The 14,143-nt window shown below is 45.3% G+C and overlaps 1 protein-coding gene across 6 annotated transcripts in view; it reads right to left on the minus strand.

Moving 5' to 3' along the window:
- Positions 1-14,143, minus strand: part of GNG2 (G protein subunit gamma 2) — a 227,317-nt gene that overhangs the window by 33,212 nt on the left and 179,962 nt on the right. For all 6 annotated transcript variants that reach the window (XM_077270153.1, XM_077270145.1, XM_077270135.1 and 3 more), the window contains one exon: positions 3,429-3,544. In XM_077270153.1, coding sequence (XP_077126268.1) covers positions 3,429-3,515 — 87 coding nt within the window. In that variant the 5' untranslated portion in view covers positions 3,516-3,544. The remainder of the gene's footprint in view (positions 1-3,428; positions 3,545-14,143) is intronic.

Genomic DNA, 14,143 nt, shown 5'->3' on the forward strand with positions numbered 1-14,143 from the left:
GATGAGCTTAAGGCCGCTATTGAAGCATCCTGGGCCTCCATAACATCTCAGCAGTGTCACAGGCTGATTGCCTCCATGCCACGCCGCATTGAAGCAGTCATTTCTGCCAAAGGATTCCCGACCAAGTATTGAGTGCATAACTGAACATTATTTTTTGATGGTTTTTTTTGTTTGTTATTAAAAAACACTTTTATTTGATTGGACGGGTGAAATATGCTAATTTATTGAGACAGGTTTTTTGGGTTATCAGGAGTTGTAGGCCAAAATCATCAGTATTAAAACAATAAAAGACCTGACAAATTTCAGTTGGTGGATAATGAATCTATAATATATGAAAGTTTAATTGTAATCATTACATTATGGTAAATAATGAAATTTAACACTATATGCTAATTTTTTTGAGAAGGACCTGTAAACTTCTGTGAATCACTTAATGGGTCAAAGTGCTCACCACACATCTAGATAAGTTCCGTAGGGGGTCTACTTTCCAAAATGGTGTCACTTGTGGTGGGTTTCAATGTTTAGGCACATCAGGGGCTCTCCAAACGCAACATGGCGTCCCATCTCAATTCCAGTCAATTTTGTATTGAAAAGTCAAATGGCGCTCGTTCGCTTCCGAGCTCTACCATGTGCCCAAACAGTGGTTTACCCCCACATATGGGGTATCGGCGTACTCAGGACAAATTGTACAACAACTTTTGGGGTCCATTTTCTCCTGTTACCCTTGGTAAAATAAAACAACTTGGAGCTGAAATAAATTTTTTGTGAAAAAAAGTTAAATGTTCATTTTTATTTAAACATTTCAAAAATTCCTGTGAAACACCTGAAGGGTTAATAAACTTCTTGAATGTGGTTTTGAGCACCTTGAGGTGTGCAGTTTTTAGAATGGTGTCACACTTGGTTATTTTCTATCATATAGACCCCTCAAAATGACTTCGAATGAGATGTGGTCCCTAAAAAAAATGGTGTTGTAAAAATGAGAAATTGCTGGTCAACTTTTAACCCTTATAACTCCCTAACAAAAAAAAAATTTGGTTCCAAGATTGTGCTGATGTAAAGTAGACATGTGGGAAATGTTACTTATTAAGTATTTTGTGTGACATATCTCTGTGATTTTATTGCATAAAAACTCAAAGTTGGAAAATTGTGAAATTTTCAAAATTTTTGCCAAATTTCCGTTTTTTTCACAAATAAACGCAGGTAATATCAAAGAAATTTTATAAATATCATGAAGTACAATATGTCACGAGAAAACAATGTCAGAATCACCGGGATCCGTTGAAGCCTTTTTTTAGAGTTATAACCTCATAAAGGGACAGTGGTCAGAATTGTAAAAATTGGCCCGGTCCATAACGTGCAAACCACCCTTGGGGGTAAAGGGGTTAACGTGGGGGCGCTCCACTGCTGAGAGGGTTAATTTAAAGTTGTATATATGGGCTGGTTTTATGTGAGCACCCATAGAGTGGGAGAGAGGGTGCTCATCATATCTCCTTCTGCAGAACTGACACTGGCATGTGTATGCAAATTGCCTCTTCTGAGATAAAGAGGACTTAAGGGTACCGTCACACAGTGCCATTTTCATCGCTACGACGGCACGATTCGTGACGTTGCAGCGTCGTATGATTATCGTTCCAGCGTCGTATACTGCGGTCACACGTTGCAATACACGGCGCTGGAGCGCTAATTTCATGACGTATTTGCGATGTAGAAGCCGTTGGTTACTGTGCGTACATCGTATACAACCTGTGTCACACAATGCAATCATGCCGCCACAGCGGGACACTAGACGAAAGAAAGAAAGTTTCAAACGATCTGCTACGACGTACGATTCTCAGCGGGGATCCGGATCGCAGTAGCGTGTCAGACACAACGATATCGTAACGATATCGCTAGAACGTCACGAATCGTGCCGTCGTAGCGATGAAAATGGCACTGTGTGATGGTACCCTAACTCTATAGCGCCACCTGTTGGAAGTAGCGATCCTACAAGTCACAATCAACCCTCGTAACGAGTCGTGCAATATGACTTAGGATAAAAGCCAAATCAGTATCTCACTGATACTGGCATGTGTACTAACAGGACCTGAGATGAGGTCACGGTCAGGTGATCATCACATGGTCTGGGCTAAAAAGTCTGTATGGATGGAGAGTCAGTTGTTGTTGTGACTTGGGAGAGGAAGAACTCCCATGTGGCTCCAGGAGGACCTGAGGACATTGTGTGGCTTCTGCGGGTGAAACCTGCAGAGAATGGACTTTTTTGCACTTTGTTTTGTTTTCCTCTGCTTATTTTTCCTGAAACCTGCTTTGGTATATGCTGACTATAATAAACCAGCAGGTAATTTACTACCAAAACGTTCCTGTGTCTACCTTAAGAAGCCGCTGAGCATGTCAACCCCTCAAACAGGATATTACATAGCCTCTGCTTATCATACAGGACATTACACAGCATCCACTCATCATACTGGATATTGCATAGCATCCGCTCATCATACTGGACATTGCATAGCATCCGCTCAACATACTGGATAATATTGCATAGCATCCGCTCATCATACAGGATATCGCATAGCATCCTCTCATCATACAGGAGAATAAATAGCATCTGCTCATCACACAGGACATTACGTAGCATACGTGTCATGACATAGCTGTCGGATGACCCAGGACCAGGGGCTCCTTCCCTGTCCATAACACTAGTGGGCACCCTAGCTCGCCCTGCTCCTGGGATACTTCAGATGGTGAAGATGCTGGGGTCTCTGCCCTTGCCTTTATCTCCTGAGTTAGCCCTCCATCTGTTTTCTTCCCCCACACAGGGAAGAAGGGCGCTACTGTGCACCGTAGTACACCAACCCGACAAACAAGGCAACACAAACAAGGGTTAACAGAAAATGTTTGACGGTAGGGGAATAAACCAAAACAGAGAAGGATAGGGAATTATCATGCATATAAACCAAACAACAGTCACTAATAGCTCCTCCATCTCTCCTTCTCATAAGAACTCCTCTCCCACTGTTAGCCATGCAGCAAATGCTTGCTCTGACAAGGATTTGTATCAGAGCACAGATTATAAAGGGAAAATGAGTGGCTAACCGAGCTCAGCTGTGAGCACAGGGATTTCCAACATGGCCGATTAACCCCTGTTCTGAAAGAAGAAGTAAACATGAAGGAGAAGTGTTTCTTCTCCGTGCTGGAGTAGGAGCAATCAGACTTTGCAGTCTTCTGGCTCCACACTATCGCGGTAATACCATGACAGTTAAACTGATAAATCATGTAGGGACCATAGATACAATTAGTTCATAACAAATGTAATCTAAAAATGCTTTCCTGGGATTACATCACTGAAGCTACCAACCTCGATGAGAGGAGCCCAAACACATTTTTTGCATGGGGCCCCAAGCTGCCAGTGTCCGCCCCTGCGCTAATCCTACCTTTATTCTGTCTATATTGGCTTCCATCTTCAGTTGTTCTACCAGCTTCCTGGCTTGGGCTATGTTGGCTGTGTTATTGCTTGCCATTAGGCTGCAGACTTGGCTTCAATGTTGGGCTGTAAAGGATAAAAAAAAGTCTGTAATTAGTTGAGAAGATGCATGTGATAGTCAGGTAGGACCTAGAGGTAAGGTGATGTCCCAACAATTGTTGGGGCCTTATCCTAACAATTCTCCATCACCCTGAAAAGAGATGAATCTAACATTCACCAAATAGGGCGTTACAGTTGGTACATGGGAGCCTCAACCCCCTGGATCTCACAGGATCAATATCACCGGTGTGACCTTCCATTCCTAGAAGTATTGATTTTGGAAACCTACTGGAGTCAGTAGTATGTGAGACGTGACAGTGAGAGCTGAGCTGTTACATATTGAGATGGAAGTCATGCCATGACTTTGTGCCAAAGGAAAGTAGTCAATCCTGTGGTAGCAAATAGTGACACCAACCAGCAGCACAATATGGACAGGCCACAAAATAAACTAAATAAAAATGCTTCTCCTGCTACCTACCAGTTTAGGTACTTAATTTAAAAATGATGTTCTTTTAACCCCAAAAAATCTATACTAAGTGTGTCCCTCCTGTGCCACTTGCTCTTCACTGTCTGTTGTTAAATGTAAAATTTGACAAGCAGCAGGAATAAAAAAAAAGTATAGAGAGTGGAGACGGGTCTTGGTCTCTCTGTGAGAAGTGGGGGCAGGTCTATGTCTCTCTATGGGAAGTGGGGGTGAGTTTTGGTCTCTCTATGAGAAGTGGAGGCTAGTCTATGTCTCTACGAAAAGTGGGGGTGACTCTTTGATTTTCTATAGGAAAAGATAAGTGTTCCCCTTGTTTGTTTAACCCAGCTGTCTTTAGTGGTAGTGTGGATTGACCAGTGCTCATCCTGTCCTTCCCTATGCAGCACTTATCGCCAGGGTAAGGCAGGGATTAGGTTCCTGCTCGGCGATAGGTGCAGAACCTATTTAGGAACATTTAGGCCAGACAGGGTGACGTTAGAACTGCCTAGGGGTCTCCACTCTTCCCTTCCTTAGTGTTGGGTTCCCTTCCCCTTATCCCTTTGTGTTGCACTTAGTGTTTCCTACACTGTGCGTTACTCTCGGTGTCTCTATGGAAAGAGGTAATGGTCTTGTTATCTCTATGGAAAGTGTAGCTGGGTCTTGCTGTCTCTACGAAAAAGTGAGCACAGGTCTTGGTATCTCTATGAGAAATGGGAATTCGTTTTAGTATCTCTACAGAAAGTCATTACAGGTCTTGCTATCTCTACGAATAATGGGAATGGCACTAGGTATCTCTACGGGGTATGGGGACGGGTCTTGGTATCTCTACCGAAAGTGGTGACGGGTTTTTGTATGTCTTTGGAAAGTGGTGATGGGTCTTGGTAACTCTACGGAAAGTGCAGATAGGTCTTGGTATATCTACGAAAAGTAGTGATGGATCTTGGTATCTGTATGGAAAGTGGTATTGGGTCTTGGTACCTCTACACAAAGTGATTACGGGTCTTGGTATCACTACAGAAAGTGGGGATGGCTCTTGGTATCTCTATGGAAAGTGGTAACAGTTCTTGGTATCTCTACAGAAAGTGGAGACAGATCTTGGCCGGAACGGGTCTTGGTTTCATAACTAAATGGAAGCAAGTCTTTGTCTCTCCACAGTAAGTAGGGTGTTTGTTTCTCTATTGGAAATGTTTGTTGTTTCTTTACAGTAAGTGGCGGGATGGGGGGTCTTTGTCTCCCTACTGGAAGTGGATATGCATCTTCCTCGTCTCTCTTCTACCGGTTCTCTTGCTTGTCTATCATACTGCATACAAGCATGTCAGAAAGGCAGTGTCATGCGGGTACTGGGTAGACTACAGCTGATTACCCGGGCCCCTGCGATATCCCTCAGACTAGGGAAAACCCTGTCTGTCCCTCTCCCAGAATTTACACTGATGGTGTGCTTGTCTGGGCCGCCAGGCCTGACCCTGACTCCTGTTTCAGTCCTATGCTGAAACCTCCACCTGCCACCCAGTGATTAGACCACACACCAACCCCTGCAGAAAGCACAGACAGGGAAAACTGAAAACGCACCACGCCGCAGACATACAGGAATACACTATAATGTGCACAGGGCAAAACAAATACAAATATAGGAAGGAGAAATATGACAAAGGATAATACACCACCAGATACGATATTTCCTCTCCTAGACCACCACTCCAAACCGAGATCACCAGGCACAAGGCACAAGCTATAATCGGCGACGCCCAAAGTCCAGAATGACTATTTAAAGGCCACAGGCGTGACCCAGCCTCCAACCCGATTACCAGCTAGATTAACCCCAGACAACCTGGATAAAGTCTAGCCGGCGCCACAGAACGTATAGTGGACGAATGTGGAATTACTGCTGTCTGTCGGACGCCCTAGTGTGAATAGCGTCCGACATGACAGGCAGGCTCTCAGTAAATATCAAGCAAGCCATAAAAATTATAAAAACAATGCATTCTGGAAAGTTAGGGAAAGGAAATCACAGCTCCAACAGTAGAATGATTTATAAAAGATAAAAGAGTTAATCAGCATAAAAATCAATACCATTCCTGGACATATTAGACTGGTATGTGCACTAAAATAGGTTTTAATTTGTTGTCGGAGATAAGGGCTGCAGGACCATGACACTTTAATGTCAACAAGTTGGTAAGTAATGATCACAATTATGGTATAAGCGGCTAGGAAAGTTATTAAAATGTGGTTGTCAATTGACAATGAGCATAGGGGAAAGTTCCATCCAGGGGGATGAGGAAGAGAAATTTCTTAGTTGTTTTTTTTGTAGAAATTTCTGATATTTCTTTGTTTCCCACAATGTGTAAATGTACACAAAAGGAAAAAAGCTATTGTTAAACTCACTGTGATAACCATTGTACTAATAAATATTATTTCTCCCGTGACTACGATCTATAGATTATTTATGTATTTTGTCATTTATTATACAGGATACTTTCCACGCATGCGCACAGAGAAATCTAGATGGTAAAGTATTTTTCCTCCCACATATGGCAGAGAATCAACATCATGATTACATTTTGAGTAAAGCTGCATTTTAATAACATTACTGTCAAGTTGAGTATAAATTAATGTGCACCTGTCACCTCCGTGCCATATCGGAAGCTTATGCTATATTGATAATGCGCAGCGGGGAATGATGCTGGGAACCGCTGATTGACAATTACCAACCCTGATGTAGAAAAATAAAAAATATTGTAGAGCCACCCTTATCAATGAATCTCTAATTTTATAAACAGAGATGGAAGCACAGTCACACAGTATAATAGTTAATTCTGCTATGGCTCAAAAGAATACAAAATAACAAAAAAGTATTAAACTGAAAAACACCCTGAGTTGGGGCGATCTTCTAGCAGAACCCATGGCACCAATTAGAACAAAAGAAAAAGACAAATACTGATGTAAAATACTGACCAAATACTGCTAATGTGACGGCAGCCTAAAAGAAACATTTCTTTACTGTAATTGTGCATCTGATATGGTAATTTGGTAATTATTGGATATGGATCTGAGAGCAGAGATAACCAGTTGATGATGCATAGTAGATGGATGTTTGCCAAACCCGACGATTTTAACCGTGTGTGTTGTGGTGCTCCAGACCTTACTGAATTCCATATTTTCCCAGGGGGATCACTGCTGCCGAAGGCTTCTACTTTCCACAAGACGGATATTAATTTTTTTTTATCCGATTCCAAGGACAAAGGTGTGAATGGAGCTATAGTGAGCATGTGTGGCCGTCCGCAATGGTCACACATGTTCACTACCGCTCCGTGCATTCTGGGGACTTGGGACCCCCGTTCTCATGATTTGTGGGACTGTCGCAGGGTTATCACATACACTAAAGAGTGGGCCAGTCTGACCCAGTAGCTAGAATGAAAACAATTCCTTTAATCTGGTATCCAATAGTCTGGTCAATTTTTTACAATCTGGAAGTAGAGATAGGAGCCTGTAGGTTCTTCCAGTGTCTGTGTGGGTTTCCTCAGGGTTCTCCAGTTTCCTCCCACACTCCAAACACATACTGATAGGGAACCTAGATTGTGAGCCCCAATGGGGACAGTGATGATAATGATGTCTGTAAAGCGCTGCGGAATATGATGGCGCTATATAAGCAAAGCATAATAAATAAATAATAACCCATGTAAATTGTCCATTCAAGATTTGCATTAGTCTGCAATCTCCCTAGAAGCAATAGTCTTCAAAGTGCTGTTTCCAGCTACTGAGAAACTACAAATCGCAGCTTACTATTACAGACTGGGCATGCTGGAAACTGAAGTTTTCTACCAGATACAAAGGCACAGGTTTAAAGGTCCCCAAACATATTAGATAAAAGTTTGCCAAACCCCTGATTTTGGAGGGATCATTTGCCCATTTAACTTGTATGCGGGTCTTCTGAGTGTCCCTGCGCTGGTATATTATAATATATATATATAATAAGAATACAATATATTCTTTTGTGCGGATCCTTCTGGCAGTGACTCTATTGTAGAGCACGTGAGTCACCCACCAGGACAGTGGGCATACTCGGTACCGGGTTCGGTCGCAATTAAAGGGGATGTCACGGTGGCTGCGACCCGGTCCGTGGCCCTTGGCGCTCAATTAGAAGGGGAACGGTCTTTAAACGGTTTAATTAAGTTTGTGTTTGTGACGCCACCTCTCAGTTAGAGGGGACCTACGCTGCTTAAAGGGGATCCTCTGGGGTGATGTTACTGCCTCAAAGATGGTGACACTTCCCACAGGTGAAGCGGGGTCCCCAGGGCTCCCAGTGTGCTGGGCAGGGATGGTGTATGCCAGCAAATAAATGGAGGACACAGAGATGTAACGTCTTTACCTGGTTTACTGGTTGTAAGCAGCCGCAGTCCAGGGTACCAGCAACAGGTGATGATATGGTCCGGCCGGTCTGGAGGACTGGAGGTTACCTGTATGGTGGGCACTGTGAGCCTTTTTATAGGGTCTCTATCAGGACCCGGGCTCTTAGTGTACTGCTGCACCTTCATGTGTGGGTGCGGGCAAATTACATACAGTCCTATGCCCACCGGTTCTGCCGTGCGACCTGGAGTACAACACAGCCTCGGGCTCCCGATGCCCGATTCCTGCGCTGCGGCTCAGAGGGTGCCTGGTCACAGTTCCCCTCTAAGCCCTTGCCTTCTCCCGTGCTTCTTTCCTCAGATGCTCACTGCCAGGGGCGTAGCTAGAGCTTTTGCCGCCAGGGGCTGTTCCTGAGCTTGGCGCCCCCCCCCCCCCCGGGTCATGTGACGGGGGTCATGTGACGGGGGTCATGTGACGGGGGTCATGTGATACCTGAACCAGATTATTCCAGAAAATGGTTGGGCCCTACTCTACTGTAACCTATTAAATATTTGTTAAAATATGCAATACAATTTAGGTATATTTTGACCAATATCACATACAAGGAACAAATACCACCGCACCATGACCAGACCACAAATTACAACCACAGTGATCGAATAATATCACATACAAGGAACAAATACCACCGCACCATATCAAGACCACATATTACCACCACTTTGTGACCAAATAGCACATACAATGGTCAAATACCACAACACCATTTCCAGACCACATATTACCACCACATAGTGACTGAATACTACAATACTGATCAGTAATAAAAAAAAAGAACACAATACTATCACCATAAGTGCCAGTATTCACAGGAGATCTGTACTTAGTATGCAGTGTCTGTGTAGAGGTAATACAGCGATCACTGGTGACATTGTACACAGGACCTCTGTATATAGTGTATAGGTAATACAGTGATCACTGGTGACATTATACACAGGACCTCTGTATATAGTATACAGTGTATAGTGTCAGTGTATAGGTAACACTGACTCACCAGTGATGTCTCTAGGTGAAGTCCTTCATCTTTCATCCAGCACAGACCGCCATCATTTCTTCCAGCCAGGACTCGTTTCTGCAGGAAATAACACAGTTATCTCGAGCTCCGCTTGCAGAACACATTACTTAATTTTTCACAAGTTCTACATTACCCCACATGAAGAAAAAAAGGTGATATAGTGTCACTCTACACAGTAACAGGACCGCCCCCCCCCCCATTTAAAACAATGTCCTCAAAAAATAAAATAAATACATCACTGCAGTAATAATATCCCTTAATTAGCCCCTATGTCCAGCATTGCCCCCAGACAGTGTGTTCAACAATCTGCCCCAGTATATCCAGCATATTGCCCCAGAGTGTCTAGCATTGCCCCCAGACAGTGTGTCCAGCAATCTGCCCCAGTGTGTCCAGCATATTACCCCCAGTGTGTCCACCAATCTGCCCCAGTATGTCCAGCATTGCCCCAGTGTGTCCAGCATTGCCCCAGTGTGTCCAGCATTGCCCCAGTGTGTCCAGCAATCATCTGCCCCAGTGTGTCCTCCAGCATTGCCCCCAGTGTGTCCAGCAATCTGCCCCAGTGTCTCCAGCAATCATCTGCCCCAGTGTGCCCTCCAGCATTGCCCCCAGTGTGTCCAGCAATCTGCCCCAGTGTCTCCAGCATTGCCCCAGTGTCTCCAGCATTGCCCCAGTGTCTCCAGCAATCATCTGCCCCAGTGTGTCCTCCAGCATTGCCCCCAGTGTCACCAGCAATCTGCCCCAGTGTCTCCAGCATTGCCCCCAGTGTCGCCAGCAATCTGCCCCAGTGTCTCCAGCATTGCCCCAGTGTCTCCAGCATTGCCCCAGTGTCTCCAGCATTGCCCCCAGTGTCTCCAGCAATCTGCCCCAGTGTCCCCAGCATTGCCCCAGTGTCTCCAGCATTGCCCCAGTGTCTCCAGCAATCTGCCCCAGTGTCACCAGCAATCATTTGCCCCAGTGCGTCCCCCAGCATTGCCCCCAGTGTGTCCAGCAATCTGCCCCAGTGTCTCCAGCATTACCCCCAGTGTCTCCAGCATTCCCCTCAGTGTCTCCAGCAATCATCTGCCCCAGTGTGTCCTCCAGCATTGCCCCCAGTGTGTCCAACAATCTGCCCCAGTGTCTCCAGCATTCCCCCCAGTGTCTCCAGCATTCCCCCCAGTGTCTCCAGCAATCATCTGCCCCAGTGTGTCCTCCAGCATTGCCCCAGTGTGTCCTCCAGCATTGCCCCAGTGTGTCCAGCAATCTGCCCCAGTGTGTCCAGCATATTGCCCCGGGCCCCCCGGATTGCCGTTTGCAAAAAAAAAACCCAAAAAAACGAGTTCTCCTCACCTGACCGGCGCTCCAGCGGCGAGCTCCCTCCAGCAGCGTGGACTCGCCGGCGACTGACAATGACGTCAGATGCCGGCGACGTGTGCGCTGCTGCGCCTGTGGCTGACTTCAGCTGCCAGCCTCCAATTGGCTGGTGGCTGTTGTTAACTATTGACGTGCGGGCGCACGCCCGCACGTCAATAGAAAACCGCCGCAGCGCCGGCCGCAGCTCGGTGACATTGTGCCGCCCCCCCCCCCCGCACCCCCCTTCCTACGCCACTGCTCACTGCATTCCAACCCTTCAGGTTATCTTTTTTTCCTGGAGCTGCAGCTCACACATGGCTGCCCGGCTCTACTGTCTCTGCTCTCAGTCCTCACTCTTCCACTATCTGCTCCAGTCTGAACTAACTCCTCCTCCAGACCAGAACACTTAAAGCTGGGGAAGCTCCCCTGAATCCGGGTTCAGAGCTCCCCTTCTGGCCTGGATTCAGAACGTGTTGTATGTAGGTGCGTTACCTCGTAAAGGGAATCCTCCTTGCCTCCAAGCGTGATATTACCCTCCCCGAAAGGAAGGCAACATCACTGTACAACCAGTTGCCTGGGGTGTTACACTCACCCCCCCCTTTAACTCCAGTACTCCCGGACTGGGAAAAGAAAAACAACAGTATAGGTTAAAGATTCAGAACTTTTTAGACATGCATGTCAACAGGTTTAACTGGTGAAAACTTAAGCTTCCCTTTATGGGAGGTACTGTTTCTTGAACGTTACATAACATATTTACATAAGTGCACACAGGTAAAAAGTGCAAACATTTTAATATAACAACAGGGTGTCCTTGTGCACCAATAACAGCAATGATGTGGGGGACCCATCATGAACCCCCATCGTTGGCTTAGGCGGGCTACAAGGCGTATATCCAGACAGTTTTTCTTCAGGTCTGTGAACAAACAAGGTAAACAAAGGTTCCACACACGCTGCCAGCACGTGGTAAAACCAATAAGGGGCTCCTTAAGAGGTGCCAACTATGTACATGGGAAAGTTCTCAGGTAAGCACTGTTCTTTACCCTACTGTCTCTTTAAACTGTAAGAAACATCAAATAAACACACTCAAAACATACTCAACTGTTGTGAATTTGGTTTCTGGGCTCCCCTGGTGGTCACTTGTGGTACTGAACTTGTGTGCTTCATCGCCTCTGTTCACCTGTTTCCATCAGGATGTGGGAGTTGTCTATTTAGCCTTGCTCCTCAGTCATTTCTATGCCGGCCAACAATGTTACCAGAAGCCTTTCTGTTGCATGTTCCTGCTCCTAGACTACAATCAGCTAAGTTGGACTTGTAGTCCTAAGTTTGTTTTGCATTTTTGTTCCAGTTCTCTGTGTTTGAATATTTCTGAGGCTGGAAGCTCTTGTGAGCTGAAATTGCCACTCTGGTGTCATGAGTTGATATTAGAGTCTTAAAGTAATTTCAGGATGGTGTTTTGAAGGGGTTTTCGGCTGACTGTGTAGTTCCCTTTTCTGTCTTCCTACTATCTAGTAAGCGGACCTCAATTTGCTAAACCTATCTTCATACTTCGTATGTCAATTTCCTCTAAAATCACCGACATTATATGTGGGGGCTACTGTCTGCCTTTTGGGGAACATTTCTCTAGAGGTAAGCCAGGTCTGTATTTTCCTCTGCTAGGGTCAGTCAGTTCTCCGGCTGGCGCTGGGCGTCTAGGGATAAAACGTAGGCACGCTACCAGGCCACTGTTAGTTGTGCGGTAGGTTTAGCTCACAGTCAGCTCGAGTTCCCATCTTCCAAGAGCTAGTCCTTTTGTATGCTTTACTACGGTCTCTTGCCATTGAGAACCATGACAGTTTGGCCGGCCAAGGGTTAAAATAATTGGCAGAAGAAAGGAGAGAAAAGAAGTCTGCAGAGAATTTTTTTTTTTTTTTCCCTGAGTTTGCTCATTAGTTGATTCACTAGCATCTCTGCTTACTGCAGCCTTCGTCTCTCTCTCCTTCTAATCCTTGAATGGTTCTGATTTCACCTGATGAAAATGGATCCTCAGAGTTTAGCTACTGGTTTGAATAATCTCGCTATGAAGGTTCAAAGTTTACAGGATTTTGTAATTCATTCTCCTATATCTGAACCTAGAGTACCTTTGCCTGAATTTTTCTCCGGGGATAGATCTCGCTTCCAGAATTTCAAACATAATTGTAAATTATTTTTGTCTCTGAGATCTCGCTCCGCTGGAGATCCTGCACAGCAGGTCAGGATTGTAGTTTCCTTGCTCCGGGGCGACCCTCAGGATTGGGCATTTGCTTTGGCACCAGGGGATCCTGCGTTGCTCAATGTGGATGCGTTTTTCCTGGCTTTGGGGTTGCTTTATGAGGAACCTCAGTTAGAGATTCAGGCTGAAAAAGCCTTGATGGCCCTGTCTCAAGGGCAAGATGAGGCTGAAATATACTGCCAAAAATTTCGTAAGTGGTCTGTGCTTACTCAGTGGAATGAGTGCGCCCTGGCGGCGAATTTCAGAGAGGGTCTCTCTGATGCCATTAAAGATGTTATGGTGGGGTTCCCTGTGCCTGCAGGTCTGAATGAGTCCATGACAATGGCTATTCAGATTGATCGGCGTTTGCGGGAGCGCAAACCTGTGCACCATTTGGCGGTGTCTACTGAGAAGGCGCCAGAGATTATGCAATGTGATAGAATTCTGTCTAGAAGCGAACGACAGAATTTTAGGCGAAAAAATGGGTTATGCTTCTATTGTGGCGATTCAACTCATGTTATATCAGCATGCTCTAAACGTACTAAGAAGGTTGATAAGTCTGTTTCAATTGGTACTTTACAGTCCAAGTTTATTCTATCTGTGACCCTGATTTGCTCTTTATCGTCTATTACCGCGGACGCCTATGTCGACTCTGGCGCCGCTTTGAGTCTTATGGATTGGTCCTTTGCCAAACGCTGTGGGTTTAATTTAGAGCCTCTGGAAGTTCCTATACCTCTGAAGGGTATTGACTCCACGCCATTGGCTAGTAATAAACCACAATACTGGACACAAGTAACTATGCGTATTAATCCGGATCACCAGGAGATTATTCGCTTCCTTGTGTTGTATAATCTACATGATGTGTTGGTGCTTGGATTGCCATGGCTGCAATCTCATAACCCAGTCCTCGACTGGAAAGCAATGTCTGTGTTAAGCTGGGGATGTCAGGGGACTCATGGGGACGTACCTTTGGTTTCCATTTCGTCATCTATTCCCTCTGAGATTCCGGAATTTTTATCTGATTATCGTGACGTTTTTGAGGAGCCTAAACTTGGTTCACTACCTCCGCACAGAGATTGCGATTGTACAATAGATCTGGTTCCGGGCAGTAAGTTTCCAAAGGGTCGTTTATTTAATCTATCTGTGCCTGAACATGCTGCTATGCGGGAATATATTAAAGAGTCCTTG

This window comes from Ranitomeya variabilis, chromosome 1, assembly GCF_051348905.1.
Source record: "Ranitomeya variabilis isolate aRanVar5 chromosome 1, aRanVar5.hap1, whole genome shotgun sequence".
NCBI classification, from domain to species: Eukaryota; Metazoa; Chordata; class Amphibia; order Anura; family Dendrobatidae; genus Ranitomeya; species Ranitomeya variabilis.